This window comes from Canis lupus, chromosome 31 (assembly GCF_048164855.1).
Source record: "Canis lupus baileyi chromosome 31, mCanLup2.hap1, whole genome shotgun sequence".
Taxonomy (NCBI): domain Eukaryota; kingdom Metazoa; phylum Chordata; class Mammalia; order Carnivora; family Canidae; genus Canis; species Canis lupus.
The window spans coordinates 14,232,399-14,251,044 of NC_132868.1; the positions used below are offsets into that span (position 1 = coordinate 14,232,399).

The 18,646-nt window shown below is 33.0% G+C and overlaps 1 protein-coding gene across 1 annotated transcript in view; it reads left to right on the forward strand.

Annotated features, from left to right (window-relative positions):
* PIK3CA (phosphatidylinositol-4,5-bisphosphate 3-kinase catalytic subunit alpha) overlaps positions 1–18,559 on the forward strand; it is an 80,027-nt gene extending 61,468 nt beyond the window's left edge. The window contains exons 10-21 of the mRNA XM_072807460.1: positions 1,602–1,726; positions 2,627–2,708; positions 3,000–3,164; positions 3,624–3,727; positions 4,945–5,116; positions 7,530–7,636; positions 8,161–8,282; positions 9,302–9,380; positions 12,264–12,434; positions 12,998–13,115; positions 13,228–13,379; positions 14,160–18,559. Of these exons, the coding sequence (XP_072663561.1) occupies positions 1,602–1,726; positions 2,627–2,708; positions 3,000–3,164; positions 3,624–3,727; positions 4,945–5,116; positions 7,530–7,636; positions 8,161–8,282; positions 9,302–9,380; positions 12,264–12,434; positions 12,998–13,115; positions 13,228–13,379; positions 14,160–14,430 (1,668 nt within the window). The 3' untranslated portion in view covers positions 14,431–18,559. The remainder of the gene's footprint in view (positions 1–1,601; positions 1,727–2,626; positions 2,709–2,999; positions 3,165–3,623; positions 3,728–4,944; positions 5,117–7,529; positions 7,637–8,160; positions 8,283–9,301; positions 9,381–12,263; positions 12,435–12,997; positions 13,116–13,227; positions 13,380–14,159) is intronic.
* The last annotated feature ends 87 nt before the right edge of the window (positions 18,560–18,646 follow it).

The window sequence follows — 18,646 nt, forward strand, 5'->3', positions numbered from 1 at the left end:
GCCTCTTCTTTATTCAGAGCCCTAGCCTGCCTTCAGTTAACAAATAGGTATTGAATGCTAACTGTATGTTTAAATTTATTGTATGAGAGGTACTGGGTAATAAAGTTGTGACCTAAAGAGATCTCCATTGCAGATACAGTCTAATGGTGAAAATAGACATTAAAGTGGTAAAAAATAAAATAAAATAAAATAAAATAACGTTATTAATCATGGTAAGTGCTATGATGGAATAACCAGTAGTGTGCCAAAAATGACTACAGAGGGCTGGGTTGAAAAGCTAATATATATTGGGTTCAAGAAAGAACTTTTTACTTCTCTAAGATGGTAACATTAAAGTTAAAATGAAAGTGTATGTTGTTAGTTGAGCTTGGAAGCAGAGGAGGGCTTTCTTCGTCCACTGGGCTTCAGGCTCACAGGTCTTCCTGTTCCTCCCTCACATCAAACTCATTCTCTCCTTCGGTCACTGTCACTGTTTCCTCCATCTACAGTGGTCTTTTCCCTGATCTTAGTGTGGGTGGTTTTTTCTTGTCATTTGGAGCACAAATTAAACACTCCCTTCTCAGAGGCTGTATCCAAACACCCAGTGTAAAGTAGCCCCTTGGTCATTCTCCATTACATCACCCAAAGTATTTATTTATATTACCTTTTCTTTTTTTTTTTTATTCATTTAATTTTTGACTATAATGAGGACCCTGTTAGTGCAGGTTCTTTTCCTATTTAAGATCCCCAGCAGTAAGAAAAAAAGGCACAGGGCATTTTAATAAGTATTTGTTGATGGACATGTGCCAGTAATATTCCTTTATGCTATTGGATAAATTAATAATATTTAAATGTTAATAAAATGTTAATAAAAATCAAGTGACATGGATACCTGCTTTCATTTTTAGCCATTGGGAATATGTGTAACCCATTCCAAGGGATGTATACTTGTTTTCGTAGTATATTAAGATACATTCATAATTACTCATTGTGCAGTCAATATATATCTGTATTTCAAGGGAATAAATACATTACTTGCAATCTTGGAATTTTACCAAAAGTTATAGTATTTTCATTTTAGTTTCCAATCATTTAATGTCCAGTGTTTTAAAGAGGGTGTTTCTTTTCCTTTTTTCTCTTATTTATTTTTACTTTTTAAATTTGAAAGCCTTGCAGTGATTATTCAGATATATTCGGGCAAAGATTATGAAAGAATTTGCATTTTTATTTTATTATTTTACTATTTCTTATTATTCCAGAAACATGAACAGATTAGTTAATAGAATTGTAGGAAGGAGCCTCATCAAGAAGAGAAGTAAATTATTCGCTTCTACCCCCTAATATCTCAGTCTGAGATACTTTGGTCCCTGACTCACTTTGGTCGAGACCGTTCTGAGGCTCGTGGTAATGTTAACTAAGATTACTAGATTTGTTCCACAAATACTACCTTAAGTTGATTCTCCTCTATCCCTGAAAATAAAGGCTTGTGATGAGAAGAAACTTTCACAACAGTTAATATGCAACATAAAGTTATTCGCCATTTTCTCTTTTTGTAGATCACTTGTGAATCCAGGGAAAAATGTGGCAAAGGAAATCATATAAGATATTCCTTTATTTTACAGAGTAACAGACTGGCTAGAGACAACGAATTAAGAGAAAATGATAAAGAACAGCTCCGAGCAATTTGTACCCGAGATCCTCTCTCTGAAATCACTGAGCAAGAGAAAGATTTTCTGTGGAGCCACAGGTAAATGTTAAGATGGAGATTCCCTGTTTCTTCTGTTACATAAGAAAGAACTGATTTTGACTTATCTTGCAGGTTTTACCATACCTGTTAAAGTGTATAAAGCATAATTTACGTGACTTTTTAATTGTAAACATTGTTCTTTTTCAGACTGTGATAAAGATCAGTATTTCTAGAAAGTCACGCTGCATTGGTACTAACCTTCCACCTTCAAGTGGTGAAGGCTTTTTTAAAATTCTAAATCCCTGTTATGACTTTTTTTAGGATTTGATTTTGGGGGATTCTTTTAAATGAAATTCAAGATATAAATAATTAAATAACCCTGTAGATTTAGATCAATTTAGTTATAGTTGGTCTAGATATTTCAATTTTTAGATGTTCCTTCCATTTTCCTTCTTATACTTCCTCAAAGTAATAGTGCAGTACTTTATTTTTCACTTATGAAGAAACTATCCCACCACTTGGGAAGTATACGCTGGTTTATTTAAATAAAGCAGTTATAGTGCATTTCTGCAGAAAGTCCACTGAACCATAAATTTTGTACAGTGACTACAGTAGAAGTAATGACTCTTCTCATGGTTTCTATTGCATAAGTAGGTTAATAAAAGGAGCTATATAGTATTATGAAATAAATTCATAATTTTTTTGAAATATCTGTCTTCCATTTGGATTTTTCTTATGTCTTCCTTGCCATTATAACTGTGTCTAAGTATATATTTATGTATACTTTTATATATACATAACTATAGTGTTAAATGCTGATTTCTTTTGATTTTAGAAAAGGCTAGTAATAGTAAGTTTTAAAAGTGTTTGGAAAGATTACATAGTTGAAAATTTAGATATCTAGGCCTTTTGAATAACATGCAAGAATGTTTTTTGTTTTGTTTTGTCTTTTCCACACAGACACTATTGTGTAACTATCCCTGAAATTCTACCCAAACTGCTTCTGTCCGTTAAATGGAATTCTAGAGATGAAGTAGCTCAGGTAAATGCATGTTTGAGATTACAGAATAACTGTCATATAAAATTGGTGTGTCACTCAAATTGTTTTCTCTCAGAAACAATAATATTAAATATTATGTTTTATGTTAATAGAGAAAAATACTATTCACACCACTTCCACTGATGAAGTTAATTAGAATTGAACATTTTAAGCACCGAATTCATAAGGAGGGCTCTTAACGAATTTTAAAATAAGAAAGTAAGAAAATGTCTTAGAGGGTCCTTCACAACTATCTTTGCTTTTTAAATAGATTTATTGTCTTTCTCATAACAGATGTACTGCTTAGTAAAAGATTGGCCTCCAATCAAACCTGAACAAGCTATGGAGCTTCTGGACTGTAATTACCCAGATCCTATGGTTCGAGGTTTTGCTGTTCGGTGCTTGGAAAAATACTTAACAGATGACAAGCTTTCTCAGTACCTAATTCAGCTAGTACAGGTAAAATATTGTAAAACAAAAATATAATGTTTTATTCTAATCTGTGCAACTTTATCCAAACTGTGGATCTTTATCTATACTGGTTTTACACTTTTTAAAAAATCGGTTCTAAGGGTTCCTGGTGGCTCAGTCAGTTAAGCATCTGCCTTAGGCTTAGGTCATGATCCCAGGGTCCTGGGATTGAGCCCCGCATTGGACTCCTTGCTCAGTAGGGAGCCTGCTTCTCTTTTTCCCTCTCCCTCTGCTTGCTGCTCCCCCTGCTTGTCTCCTGCACTCTCCCGCTCTCTCTCTGTCAAATAAGTAAATAAAATCTTTTAAAACATAAAATAATAAAAATAAATAAAAGTCAGTTTTATTACCAGTATTACCTACTTTCTTAAAATGTTTCTTTAAGTCCAACCCTGCAAAAACTGACCCTGATCAATACAACGTTGTCTTTGTTTGTGTTTAATCACATAGGTCCTAAAATACGAACAATATTTGGATAACCTGCTTGTGAGATTTTTACTCAAGAAAGCATTGACTAATCAAAGGATTGGGCATTTTTTCTTTTGGCATTTAAAGTAAGTCACGTTATTTTCCCATTAAATTCTTTAGATATATATTACTTGCTTTCTTAATAGATCTATAAATATTATGTACATACTGTTTTTGTTTGTCTGAGTTTTCCATAATGAAAGTTAGTTGTACCAGTGGTAAGCTTTCTTTCAGCTTTTTCTCTTTAATATTAAATTCAGTTTTGAATTTTATATAGAAATGAGAGCTGAAATGTTTTTAAAGACTTTGATATTACTTTAAGCAAAGAAAAATTTGCTAGATTAATATTGGTTAATACTGCAGTTGATTTTACTGTATGTGTGGATTAAAATACCCAAAATAAAGGAAAATAATCCTAACTTGGAATTCAGAACAATAGTGACTGAAATCCCAAGTTTTTTAACTAGGAAACAAGCTAATTAAGAATAAAAAGTATTTTGGAGAATAATATGATCTATCTTATACTCAAGGTGAGATCATAAGCCATATACTGTTTTCTAAATTTAGAAAGATTTATAATTAACTTGATTTTTTTTTATAATTAACTTGGTCTTTTAAATGTTAAAAATGAATCAAAATGGAATCTTGAAGCTAGGTTTAAAATAACTTAAATTCAAAGACAGTATGAAAAAGGGACATGTATGCCACAGGGTCAAATAGTACTCACTGAGCTTGTCACTCCCTCCCTGTCCATTTTATTACTTTTGTGCTGATTTGTTTCATGTTTATATATCTTTATTTTTAAGCTCTTATTTAAATTCCAGTTAACATGCAGTGTAATGTTATTAGTATTATAATATGTACAATATGGTGATTAAACACTTCTATAGAACTCACTTCTGGTGCTCATCATTAAAGCAAGTGCACTCCTTAATCCCCATCACCTATTTCACCCAGCCACCAACCACCTCCCCTCCGGTAACCATCAGTTTGTTTTATGTGGTTAATATATCTTGTGCTAAGATTAGTAAATGAAAAGTAGTTAAAATAGGCCTAAAAACTAGTTTATTAAATTTACAGTTCCAGGAGCTATCTTAAATTCTTGATTATTTTGCCTTCAAATGATAAATTTTAAATCATGTTATAACATTGAAATGTTATAACATTTATTAGATTTCAAAAATGGGTTTTATTATTTTCTTAAGATTATATACATATATACATATACTTATTTTAGGCCATATATATCATGAGTGTTGGGGGGATTCTTCTTTTTTTTACTAATCTTATACTGCTCTTTTAGATCTGAGATGCACAATAAAACGGTTAGTCAGAGGTTTGGCCTGCTTTTGGAGTCCTATTGCCGTGCTTGTGGGATGTATTTGAAGCACCTAAATAGGCAAGTTGAGGCTATGGAAAAGCTCATTAACTTAACTGACATTCTCAAACAAGAGAAGAAGGATGAAACACAAAAGGTATGTAACTCTTTAGTTTGTTTTTGGGACTCTTCATTGCTGTGGGGCAGGGTAATCTGAGAGCCTGAGGTAGATGCAGATAGTAGGCGTTAGAATCAAGCATATCAGGATTTGGATCCAGGTGCCACCGCCTCTCAGCTGTGTAATGTTAGACACATTATTTAGTCTTTGAGACCCATTTTCCTCATTTATAAATGGTAATGATACTTTCTACATAGTATAGTTGTGAGAATTAAATTACAGGAGATGCGCTGAAGCACATATTACAGTCCCCAGAATGCAAGCAGTGCCCAGTAAATGTTAGTTCTTTCTTCTTTCACTTCCTTGTCTTTTCACAGTCCTAACTTTTAAAATAAGTTTTTCTGGGACACCTGGGTGGCTCAGCACTTGAGCACCTGCCTTTGGCCCAGGGCATGATCCTGGAGTCCCGGGATAGAGTCCCACATCAGGCTCCCTGCATGAACCCGCGTCTCTCTCTGCCTGTGTTTCTGCCTCTCTCTCTCTGTGTCTCTCGTGAATAAATAAATAAAATCTTAAATAAAGAGCCCCCACGCATGAAGAATGTAAATTAGCAGTACTGATGAATTTCCTAACATCTTCATTAATACTGCATGAAAAAAAATTTTAAAGAAAGTTACTATATTAATATAAATGTCATAGTGTGACTTAGTTGATTTTATTAAACTCGTGGAATATAAGCTCAAATAAATGTTACTAGAAAATAATTGTGGGGTAGCCCAGTCAGTTAAGCATCTGACTCTTGATTTCGGCTCAGCTCATGTTCTCAGGGTAATGAAATCAAGCCCTGAGTCAGACTCCACAATAGGCATGGAGCCTGCTTAAGATACTCTCTCTTCCTCTGCCCCTCTCCACCTTGCTCATGCTCTGTCTCTAAAAAAATAATAAAATAAAATAAAATAAAAAAATAAAATAAAATAAAATAAATAAAATATAATAATAGTGCTGTTTCTGATGCTAAAATCATGAGCTAGAGGGGACTAAACTGCTTTGAAGGAATAAATTTTATTATATTTATATTGTAACAGGTAAGAAAAAGGAAACTAAATATTAGTTAAATTTGCAAATATAGGCATTTCTTTAAGCTGGAATTTTCATTTCAAAGGTTGGCTCTGATACAGTGGACTAATCAGAAATGTCAAAGTCATTACATTAGTATTGGCTTAAATGGGATCGTGATGAACAAAAGCAGTTTCTTTGAGTGGTTCCATGCTTTATCCTAAAAATGATAAAGCATAGGAAGCAGTGTGCTAACATTAGGATTGATAGGGATAGAAAAAGAAATGCCTTTATGTCAGCAAGAGCTGCCGTAGTCAGTGAAAACTAGATTTTCTAGCTACTCACTTATCCATAGTGAAAAAGAAAAAAAAAAAAGTTATTACTAAAATTATAGCATGAAAATTAATTTATTATGAATTCCTAGCTCTTAACCTCTTTTGCCCCCCACTCACCTTTTATATTTATGATAGATGAAGATTTCCTAAAATAATGGCAGTTTGGGTACCTGGATGGCTCAGTTGGTAAAGCATCTGCCTTTGGCTCAGGTCATGATCCTGAAGTCTCAGGATCAAGCCCTATATTAGGCTTCCCGCTCAGTGAAAAGTCAGCCTCTCCCTCTGTCCTCCCCCTGCTCCCTCTCTCTCTCACTCATTCTCTCTCTCACACAAATAAAATCTTTTTTAAAAAATTAAAAAAAAAAAAACATGAAATGGCAGTTGTTGCATAATATAACTCAGCAGTCTGGGCTCTGATTTCAGTTGATTAAAAAGAGATGTTTCTGCATACATACGGGAACCTGAGTATAGTGTGAGACTCAGTTTAACAAATGTTTTTATAAGTCCTTTTCCAGTTTCCTTTAGCCTCACTAGACCTTTTCTACTCAAGAGAGAAAATGAGTATGTTTTCTGCAACACATAAAAGTAAAGTTACTAAGCTAACACAAGATCTCCGTAGTTTTTCCTCTAGAACAAAGATCAGCAAACTTTTTCTGGAAAGGCCAGATAGTAAATATTTTAGACTTTGCAGGCCATGCAATCTCTGATGTAACTACTCATCTCTGCTCTTCTAGTGTGAAAGCCACCAATATCTAAATGAATGGGCATGGCTATATCCAGTGCAATCTGATTTACAAAAACTGGCATAGTTGACCAAGTCCTGCTCTAGAGCCAAAACATGGGCTGTGTCAGCGGGGCTCTTACGGGAGAGTAGGCCATGCTGTCCTTCCTGCCTCTCCCTGAGTTGTGTTACTCTGTGTGATAGAAACCTTTCTAATCTGAATACAGGATATTAATTCATAGTCTATACAATACTGAGGTTCCAACATATAAAAGAGATTAGCAATTAGTTTTACTTTTCAGGAAATCAGTTTCTAAACATGAGTGTGCCCATTTATCAGGTACAGATGAAGTTTTTAGTTGAGCAAATGCGGCGACCAGATTTCATGGATGCTCTACAAGGTTTTCTATCTCCTCTAAATCCTGCTCATCAACTAGGAAATCTCAGGTAATGTACCTTATTGGAAGTTTTATTGATATATTTAAACAAGTACACTTCCTGGAGAAAATCTTGAGAAAAAATAAGTCCATTTTAATCAGAATATTCAATTATATGCTTCCCTCTCCCATTATCCTACCCTGCAAAATAAGAGTTGTTCAGGTTTCTTAAGTTCAGAACTGCATTTAGTCAGAATGAGTTTTTATTACTTTAATAATAGAGTTTAAAACTTTCTCTGGCCAGAATTTCTGGTTTCATAGGATAAAAAAATGAAATATAATATCTGTAAAATGAATGGCATATCCCTATATTTGTTGAAAATTCATATGCTATTATATAAGAAAGTTTTAAGCTTAATATTTATTTTTTTCCTTGTACTCCCTTAGAATTGAATTCATAAATGAAATTGAGGAGAAGGTTTTAAATTTTTATAACACTTCAAGAAACTATACTGTCTGTATTTTAAAAGAAATTTGAGGGTAGAAAAAATTTAAAAAGTAAGGTGCCTAGTAAAGTTTTTAACTATTTTAAAGGCTTGAAGAGTGTCGAATTATGTCCTCTGCAAAAAGGCCACTGTGGTTGAATTGGGAGAACCCAGACATCATGTCAGAGTTACTCTTTCAGAACAATGAGATCATCTTTAAAAATGGGGATGGTAAGAAAGAGTATTAATGAACTTATGATGCATGAATTTAGCTATCTTTTTATACACAGGATATTTATGAACCATGAAAACTACTGAAAGCCATTTAAGGAATATGCATGTGGTAAAATATATAACATTATAATATTAAACAGATGTCTTAACCTTTGGACTATGTTAATCCTTTAAAAAGAAGTACTAAATTTAGAATTGAAAGGCCTGAAATAAGTTTCTAACTATTATTTACTTAGCTGTGTGTGTATCCATTCATTCCATAAATATTTGATGTGCTGGGCCATCAAATTGTAAGAATAAACAAAACAGAATCCCTGCCCTCTTAAAGTTTACAGTCCAGCAGAGAGAAGAGAGACATTAAACAAATAATTACAAAAATAAAATTACAATATGGTACAAAAGAAAAGTATAGTCTACTAAGAAATCATATAAAAGAAGGTCCTAATGTACTTGGAAACAGGCTGTGGCAGGAAGCAGTAGGCATATCATTGATGGGTTTCTATTGATAAATGACTTTTCGGCCCTGAATTCTGTTAACCCCAATATTTATAAACAGGTTCAAATTTAAGGATTAAAAACATAGGTACTTTAAATATTTTAATTTAAAATTTTTGTGAAATACATGCTAGCTTATCCTACATATATAGATGGATTTGTGCAGATATTTAGAAATGGTTTAAAAGGGGATCCCTGGGTGGCTCAGCGGTTTGGCGCCTGCCTTTGGCCCAGGGTGCCAGCCTGGAGTCCCGGGATCGAGTCCCACATCGGGCTCCCGGCATGGAGCCTGCTTCTCCCTCTGCCTGTGTCTCTGCCTCTCTCTCTCTCTGTGTCTATCATAAATAAATAAATAAATCTTTTTAAAAAATGGTTTAAAGAATCAAAATATTGCTTCCTTTTAGATTAATTTGAAAAGTAAATTCAGCTATCTTTATATTCTGTTTGAAAGCAACATGATGACATGACACCAGATTTGCATTTATGGCATTAAGTGGTGATACATATTATTTGAATTGCAGATTTACGACAAGATATGCTAACACTTCAAATAATTCGCATTATGGAAAATATCTGGCAAAATCAAGGTCTTGATCTTCGGTAGGTAACCAGTAAGGCAACATATATGTTGAAAGTTATCCTGAAAAAGTGAACTATTAGTAAATATCAGTTATAAAGCATAAAGAAGCATGTATTTGTGAAGAAATGTAGGGAGTAGTAATTAATACTAGTTGATTACAACTGCTTTCATTTGTCTTCCTCTTTCTTGGCATAGAATAGCTAAGAGATTCAGCTAGGCAAGAACTATCTCTAATAAACTGGCAAAGACTCTGCAGCTGTGTCTGGGATGTGACTGTTTAGGACAGGACATAGGAGACACAAATGCCCCCTATTTTCTTTCAGGAGTTAAGAGGTTAAAACAAAGTTTCTTTCATAATATACATTTTCTAATTTTAAAACATTATAAGGCCTCTAATCTTAAATCAGTTTGACAAGGAAAATTTATGAAAAGAACTCCTCTTAAAGTTTTCCCATTCTGTTCGTTTCTGCCCAACCTTCTACAGTTATATCTAAGTTTTCTGTCATGCTTCATCTTGTCCTTATTATTTGTTTCTCACAGTGTTTCCTTCTCTTTCTCATCTCTTTGCAAATGTAGAGTCATTCCAGCAAAGGCAGCTCTCTCCAAAAGCATTTTTGTCCATAAGTGGACATAGGAGTCAACTCTAGCTGTAGCAGCAGAGCAGGTTAGGGTTTATTTGTATGACTCTTAAAGATTGAGGGTAACTAGTATATAAAAATACATCAATGACACATAGTAGAACCCTCTTGTTGCAAAGAAGAAAAATGGACGTGTCAAATAACTTGCTAAAGCACAAAATTAAGTCATCAACTTCAAATTTTTAACTCATGATTCTTTGCTTAATCCCTTCGGCTTTCCAAAAAACAATGTTGAATGAATCAAGTTTCTTCTTTTGGTATAATTTTCTGTGTCTGAGAGATACACATGTCATTACTACCACTGCCCCCAAGGAAGTACAAAACAAAAGAGAATGCAGAACTGGACAGAGTAAAGGATTTAACTATATAACTCTGGTAATTACTGTATTTAATTGTAAATAAATGACTGTGCTAAAAAGCATTTAAAGTTAAGCTAGATCATTGGAATGTAAGTTAGATCTTCAAAATATTTTTAAATCTTAGGATATTTTCTAAATTCTTTTAACATAAATAACTTAAAATTTTTTATTTGAAGTTTGATTTTAAATAAAAAATTTATTTAAAAAATGTCAGAGCATTTTTATCTAAAACTTGGATTCTCTGTTTTGTTGTTGTTCTTTATATAACAACCCTTATAGGACTGTGTGACTCTTTAAACTATGAGCATGCTCAACAGTAATAAAATTGAAAAGTAAAGTAAGAGAGAATGAACAGGATTCCAACCTTTAGAAATTCCTGTATTTACCAGGGCAGATAGAAGGAAAGATTCCATAAAAGAAATAGTCAAAGGGATAGCTAGATCAGAATAAGTATTTCACAGAACCCAAAAGAGGGGAGAGATTCACAGTTTACAGTGATCGGGTGCTTCAGGGGATGTAAGAGCCTAAGGACTATGAAAAAGCCCTTAGATTGGATGATTCATGGTTAACTATAAGAAAAGTTGAGTCAGTAGAATGGTAGGCATAGAAGTTACGTTACATGGAATTGAGAAAATGAAAATAAGTGTAGACTATTCCTTTTAGGAACTTAAGTAAAAGAAAGAAAGCATGGACAGTAGTAGCTTATGAGAACAACAGAGTTCTTTCGTACTTATGTGCCAATTGGGATGTTTCCAATTGGGATGTTTTTTTCATATTCTCTTTAAATGCTCACATCTCCCTTGACTACATGTCCTTTTTAATACCCTGTGATGAATGGGAGGTACCCATATAGCAGTTCTGCTGCAGACCCAAATATGGTTTTATCAAGAAAAGGCATTTGTGGGTGATTACAGTTGCAAGCCAAACTAGCTGCTTTTTCCATGGGACGCTATTTTTACTTAAATAACTAATAGGCAAGCTTTGGTTATTGAAACACGGGTATTTGCCTGACATTTTCTAGAAAATGAATGAATGATAGGATGTCTTTGAGCTTTCAAGCAAAAATTAAAATTTGGAAAAACTTGTATGCACCACCAGAAGCATAAGAGCTTCCCCAAAGTAAAGATTTTTCTGATGAGATCAGAGGCAATATTAACAATTGTGATTTTTTTTTTAGTTGGTATAATGAAAGTATCACCATCTGAAAGGTGATACTTTATAACTCAGTGAACTAATATCTTCCAAATGACCGACGTAGGATATAAAGTCACATGTGAAGCCATACTTAAAAAAATTAGAAAATATGGGAAAGTGTCACTCTTATTACTAAGAGTTTTTTAATATAATATTTTTGTTTCATAAAAGATATTATTTATATGATCAATAATATTTTTTTATTTTTAAATGAATTGATGCTTAATTTTTAAATTTTCTCTATTTTGATTGCTAATATCATTAAATATAATCCACATAAATAAAAGCTCCTTGGGATCTCAGTAATTTTTAAGAGTATAAAGTGAGTCTTGAGACCAAAAATTTGAGAACTACTGCCCTGAAGTATTATTTAGATGTCAGTTAAACTGAAATTCACCCATATTTTTAAAGTTAAAAATGTTTATAAAATTTTAATTGCCACAGTAATCTTCTTAATGCTTTTCTCTTATACAATTAAATGCTTTCTTACTTGAAGATTATAACAAATGATGGCAGATAATTTTGAGAATTTTTCTAGTATTTTTCTAATTTTATTTTATTTTATTTTATTTTTCTAATTTTAAAAGAAAACTAAAGGAGTAAAGGTTGTGTGTGAAAATTTGCAAAAAGAATATTCCTGTATTAGCCTACTAGGATATTTGCTATTTTAAAATTCCATCATTTAATTGCAAATGTTTTCATCTTTTTTCAGAATGTTACCTTATGGTTGTCTGTCAATCGGTGACTGTGTGGGACTTATTGAGGTGGTGCGAAATTCTCACACTATTATGCAGATTCAGTGCAAAGGTGGCCTGAAAGGTGCACTGCAGTTCAACAGCCACACACTACACCAGTGGCTCAAAGACAAGAACAAAGGAGAAATGTGAGTTTATTATTCTTCTCTTCCTATGTCAATCTAAGGTTTGGTTAGACGAGTCTTTTAACAATTCTGTACATTTCTTTGAGACCAGAGAAAACATTTGTACTTACTTTGAAAAGAAATATGCTCACCTTTTGAAATATTTGAGATTTTATGTTTGAATGATCAGAATTACTTATGATTGTGGGGAAACCCTATATACCCAACTTTATACATCCAATTTTAGGTATCTAAAATGGGTTTTTCTTTATTGCTTATTCTTTTTTTAAAGATCAACATTGAACATTTCAAAATTTACTTTCTAGTTCATTGTTAAAATGGTTAGAAAAAAATTTTTTTCATGATACATTCAGTATTTATTCACCATAAGAAGAATTATGCTTTAGTCAGAGGATATCTAGAAATGTCCTTTCTATCTCAAATCTTTGGACATAATTACTTCCTCTTCTTCATGTCAATGATTGTTTTCATTCTTCAATACAGATTTGACCATCTTTTCTCAATTTGGACTGGATTACTCTATATTTCCACACTACTCTCATCAGGTGTTTATTTCTTCTTTGTAGATATGATGCAGCCATTGACCTGTTCACACGTTCATGTGCTGGATATTGTGTTGCTACCTTCATTTTGGGAATTGGAGATCGTCACAATAGTAACATCATGGTTAAAGATGATGGACAAGTAATAGCTTTCTCTTTTTAAAATGTTTCAGCATTCATTCTTAAATTTATTAATTCAGGATATTGTACTTCTGCATTTGTCAAGCTATAATGTAATTCTTTATTTTTGAAAGCTGTTTCATATAGATTTTGGACACTTTTTGGACCATAAGAAGAAAAAATTTGGTTATAAACGGGAACGTGTGCCATTTGTTTTGACACAGGATTTCTTAATAGTGATTAGTAAAGGAGCCCAGGAATGCACAAAAACAAGAGAATTTGAGAGGTAAGTTCAAGAAATCAAAAATACAAAATACAGAATTCTTGCTGCTCTATCAAAAATCATTGATATTTTTCAATATAAAATGTTTTATTAACATTTTAGCATAACTGAGTATCTTAATGTATTTATTTATTGTGCAATGCTATGAAGAAAAATGGAAAGAAAAAATCAATGTATTAAGTTAATCAAGGCCTAAGAAAGTGATTCTCAAACTTCTAACTATAATAAAGGTTTTTATTTACTGCTGTGTAAGTAATTGGACTATGTCTTCTCTATACTGTTAAATAATGTATAGTGCTTAAGACAGCATTTCTTCATCCTATGATTTAAGGAAATCAGTCAACTATAATTATCAGGTTTATTCTTAATTTTTCTGACTGCCTTCTGGTAGATCATCAGTCTATCTTAAACCTTAAATTGCTTTCTAAAACTTTCTATAAAATTCCACTTTATCTGTAACTCTGTCCTGGCCCTAGCCTAAATCCTAAAGCCTTCAGTATGGACCAATTCTTACATTTAATAAATCCCTAGTAAACTACTGAGGTGCCATGCTAGGTGCTGGTGATAAAGCAGTAAACAGAATCCTTATGGACTCTCAAAGTTTATATTCTAGTGTGGGGTAAAGAGGACAGAAAGTGTTGATAAGGGGAGTCGGGAGAGGAGTGGTATTTTTTATAGGTTTGCCCCAGAAGGCCTCTCTAATGGATGTGACATTTGAGCAGAGACCTGAAGGTATTAATCCCATTTGCTCCATACTGATCAAACTGTTCTTATTACTTATAGGTTTCAGGAGATGTGTTACAAGGCTTACCTAGCTATTCGGCAGCATGCCAATCTCTTCATAAATCTTTTCTCAATGATGCTTGGCTCTGGAATGCCAGAACTACAATCTTTTGATGATATTGCATACATTCGAAAGACCCTAGCTTTAGATAAAACTGAACAAGAGGCTTTGGAATATTTCATGAAACAAATGAATGATGCACATCATGGTGGCTGGACAACAAAAATGGATTGGATCTTCCACACCATTAAGCAGCATGCTTTGAACTGAAATGATAACTGAGAAACCGAAAGCTCATTATCTGGATTCTATACTGCACTGTTAATAACTGTCAACAGGCAAAGACTGATTGCATAGGAATTGCACAATCCATGAACAGCATTAGAATTTACACAAGAACAGAAATAAAATACTATATAATTTAAATAATGTAAACGCAAACAGGGTTTGAGAGCACTAAACTAGTTCATTTCAAAATTAAGCTTTAGAATAATGCGCAATTTCATGTTATGCCTTAAAGTCCAAAAAGGTAAACTTTGAAGATTGTTTGTATCTTTTTTTAAAAAAGAAAACAAAACAAAAAAACCCCAAAATATATAGAAATTATGGAGAAGGAAAAAGAATGATGTTCTTTTTTTGTCTTGCAAATGTTCTATGTTTTGAAATTGTGGACACAGCGAAGTCTATTATTGCATTAGGTCCAAGGAAACTGAAGTTTGGTGTTAAATTACATTGAGATTAGAAAAATAATGAAGATTTCTTATTTTTCCATTGCTGTTCAATTTATAGTTTGAAGTGGGTTTTTTTGACTCCTTGTTTAATGAAGAAAAATGCTTGGGGTGGAAGGGACTCTTGAGATTTCACCAGAGACTTCCTTTTTAATAAATCAAACCTTTTGATGATTTGAGGTCTTATCTGCAAAGTTTTGGAAGCAGTCACAAATGAGACCTGTTATAAGGTGGTGTTTTTGGGTTTTTTTTTTCTGGACAGTATTTACAAGAATCTGATTCTTACTTCCCAGGGAAATTCTGGGCTCCCACAAAGTAAAATAATCATTATAGAGAAAGAATGAGCAGGACTAGTTCTTGCTCCAGAATTGTACAGTATTCACCTTAGGTTGATTTTTTTTTCTCCTTTTGCAATTGAATTGAATACATTTTTCATGCATGTTTCCAGAAAATAGAAGTGAGTATTAATGTTATTAAAAAGATTATTTTTTTTATTAAAGGCTATTTATATTATAGAAACTATCATTAATATATATTCTTTATTTACATGATCTGTCCCATAGTCATGCATTGTTTTGCACCCCAAATTTTTTATTGTTCGTAGCAGCATGGTCAGCTTTCCTCTTGGTTTGTGGGTGAGGCTCAGGCACTATCCCATTTATACCAATGACTAGTGTATAATTGCATAAGGAAAACAGATTAAAGTTCATCCTCTTTCTTTTTATTTCTTTGTTTTCATGTAACTCCCCCATTTTCCATCTCTTATAGTTGATAATGCCTCAGTCATGAAACCAGTTACCAAAATTAACACAATATAGAGTATCTTCCTGATTGCTTCAACCCCTCTGCTGAGGTATGCTCATGAATAATACTTTATAATATGGGGGAATAGAAACCACAAACTTTTTACCTTTTTAGGCTATTTATGCAATATCTGGATAATAAAAGTAGGATTTTAAACCATTTTAAGGTCATGTCCCATTTCCAAGCAATTAGGGCTCACTGTCCAACTTTATTAAATTGCATTTGAGTACAGGATACATTCTTAAACACTTTGGAAAACATTGACCCAAGGTGTAGGGGCTAATGCTAATCATCTCTCTAGACTCTGATATTTTACTCAGTATTTGAAATGAATGATTAATGCCCTAGGAAATAGCTTTAGCAAATGTCCAGGTGCCACACCAGAAAAAGTGCAATAATTTACTGACAGTTTTCTAGATTAGGCATATTATTGGAATACAACTTTATAAAAAGTGCACATTATATACTCTAGTAAAACAGCATCACTAAAACAATATTCATTTATGAAATCAGTTACCTATAATAGAAGTCTTGAATAGTGAATAAGGGACTCTAATACAAATACTCTTAATATTTGGCTATTTTAGAGCCCTTAAAGGGCCTAATTATTGGAGACTTAGGTACTTCACTAAAGCATGTATATAATATTGCCAACAAGAAAAATAAATTTGAAGATTAGGGGAACTTATTTCTGTAAACTGTCTTGGAATAGTTAAGAAGAATTTAAACTCCCATTTTAAGCAGGAAGCCAAATAGATTCTTTTGCAGATATAGATTTCATAACTTCTTAAAGCTTCTTTAACATTTTGTGCCTTTTAGATATATTCAGTTAATACATACTAACATCCCAGCCTTTTCTATATCAGGGATTAATTACAGGAAAACTCAATGAAATGGTACAAATCTGGAACTCTGATGGTGGAGACTGAAGACTTAACAGAGAACAGCGTTTTTACCTGAGTGCCAAAAAAGCTTTGAGCTTCCTTGCACAAAATTTATATGATCTTTGCATGTCTCACATCAGTCCAGCTAGTCCCCTTCCCCTGAGACCTCTCTACCATTAAAACACAAGCCACATAGCTTATTTCATCATTTACATTTATTTTCAATAGTTATTACAACCAAGTCTATTCTGTTGGAAGAAGTGTAGACAAATTTTACAAAGAATGATTAAACAATCTCGCTGAAAACAAAGTAAATTTTAAACAAATCCAAGCAGAGTTTAAGCAAACAACATTAAAAATAAGAAAAAAGGGTCAAGTCGTGCTCAGAAGGCAAAGCCAAAAATTGAACTGAATGCTACATGGGGTGACTAGGATGTCAAGTCAGGGGTAAGCTGTTTCCAGGTACTTCGGTGTCAGACCACTTTCATGGATTGGTCCGTTCCTGTGGCCAACCATCCTTGTCATTGAACATTGTATAACTGATTATTGACTCTACGGTTTCATGTAGTCACTTGAGAAATAGTTCCTTCAAGGTATTTTGTAGGGGGAAAAAACCAAGCAGGTTTAAGGAAAATAAAACCTAATTTTAAACACATTCTAGTAAGATAGACTCTGAAAATCATGTTTTAACTTTTTAATCATATTCTCAGCTATACAGAATCATTTATTTTGAAGATTTTTAGACTGCTGTTAATTTGAAATCTGTTAATCATATTGTAGAATTTGGTTTTTAAAAAAAAGATGTTTCTAATTGGATTTTTTAAAGAAGAATGGAATTTGGTCACTATTTTATGATAGAACCTAAGCTTTTTGTGGTTCTCAGTGTCCTCTGTAAAATTCAGTGTCAAAGTAATCTACTTTGAGGTTTTCCCTTTTAATCTGCTTTATATTACAAGCCCTTTAGGAAATGGGAACGTGGTGAATATACAATGAATTGTAAAATATTTTAATGTGTAATTTTTTCAACTGTGAAACTATGAATATTGGTTTTTTGATGAAAACAGCTGCTGATAAAGTATTTTGTGTAAAGTGTAGTTCTTATTAATCAGGAAAATAATCAATGACTTGATTAGAATGTATATACCCTCTTGGATTTTATTTTAAATGGATTGGTGGTTTTCACATAGGTAAAACACAGTCCATCTGTATTCTTTTTCCATCAAAAATTGAGTGATTTAGCATTACAAAAAAAATTATGAGCAGCCTATCTACTTTAAAGGAACCATGGAAATTTCACAGCACATAAACTTGGATTTGTTTCTTAATGATTTTGTAAATTCACCTAATTCATATTCTGACCAATAGCCCATGCTTGCCAACTCTTTGAAAAAAATTGATTTCCGGCATTATTTTAAGGCCAGCAGGTTAACTTTTTTCTTAATGTTTTAACTTTCTTTTGTTTCTATGTCTGCACAAACTGCAGACCTGGGCTGGACCCACACACTCAGAATCCACCTTAAAAATAAATTTTGATGTCCAAGACATCACTAAAATATTTCAGTTTAAAGACCATATGTGGTGTTAATGGACTGTGGTGCTTCTACTATTTAAAAACAACTTTCATACTTCAGATGTTTTTGAGAAGAGGGGAATGTAGAGGAGGAGGCAGAACAGGGAGGAGTTGTTTGAATGAGTTACAGTCTTCATGTCTGTTCTGTTCAGAGGGGGCACTTCCAAGGGGAGCCTTAGATGGAGCCTTCTAAGAGAAGGCAGGAAGTTGTGAGTATATTGTGTGTATCATGAGGGAATGAACTCTTCATCAAGATAGGATTGTGAAGGCTGAACTATAAAACTCAGCAGTGACAGGATCCTCAGATAACAATTCTTGGTGACAGAGTAATACAGCTGGGCTGTTTTTTAAAAATATAAACACAAACCATTTTTATTTTTTGATTATTACATTAAAAGTATAAGTGTATCTTATGTGCCACGGCCTGGGAAGCCTTTTTTCTTTTCTTTCAAAGGTCATGGGGTTTAGTTCAAGTTAACTATGGTCCTAATAAAATTGAA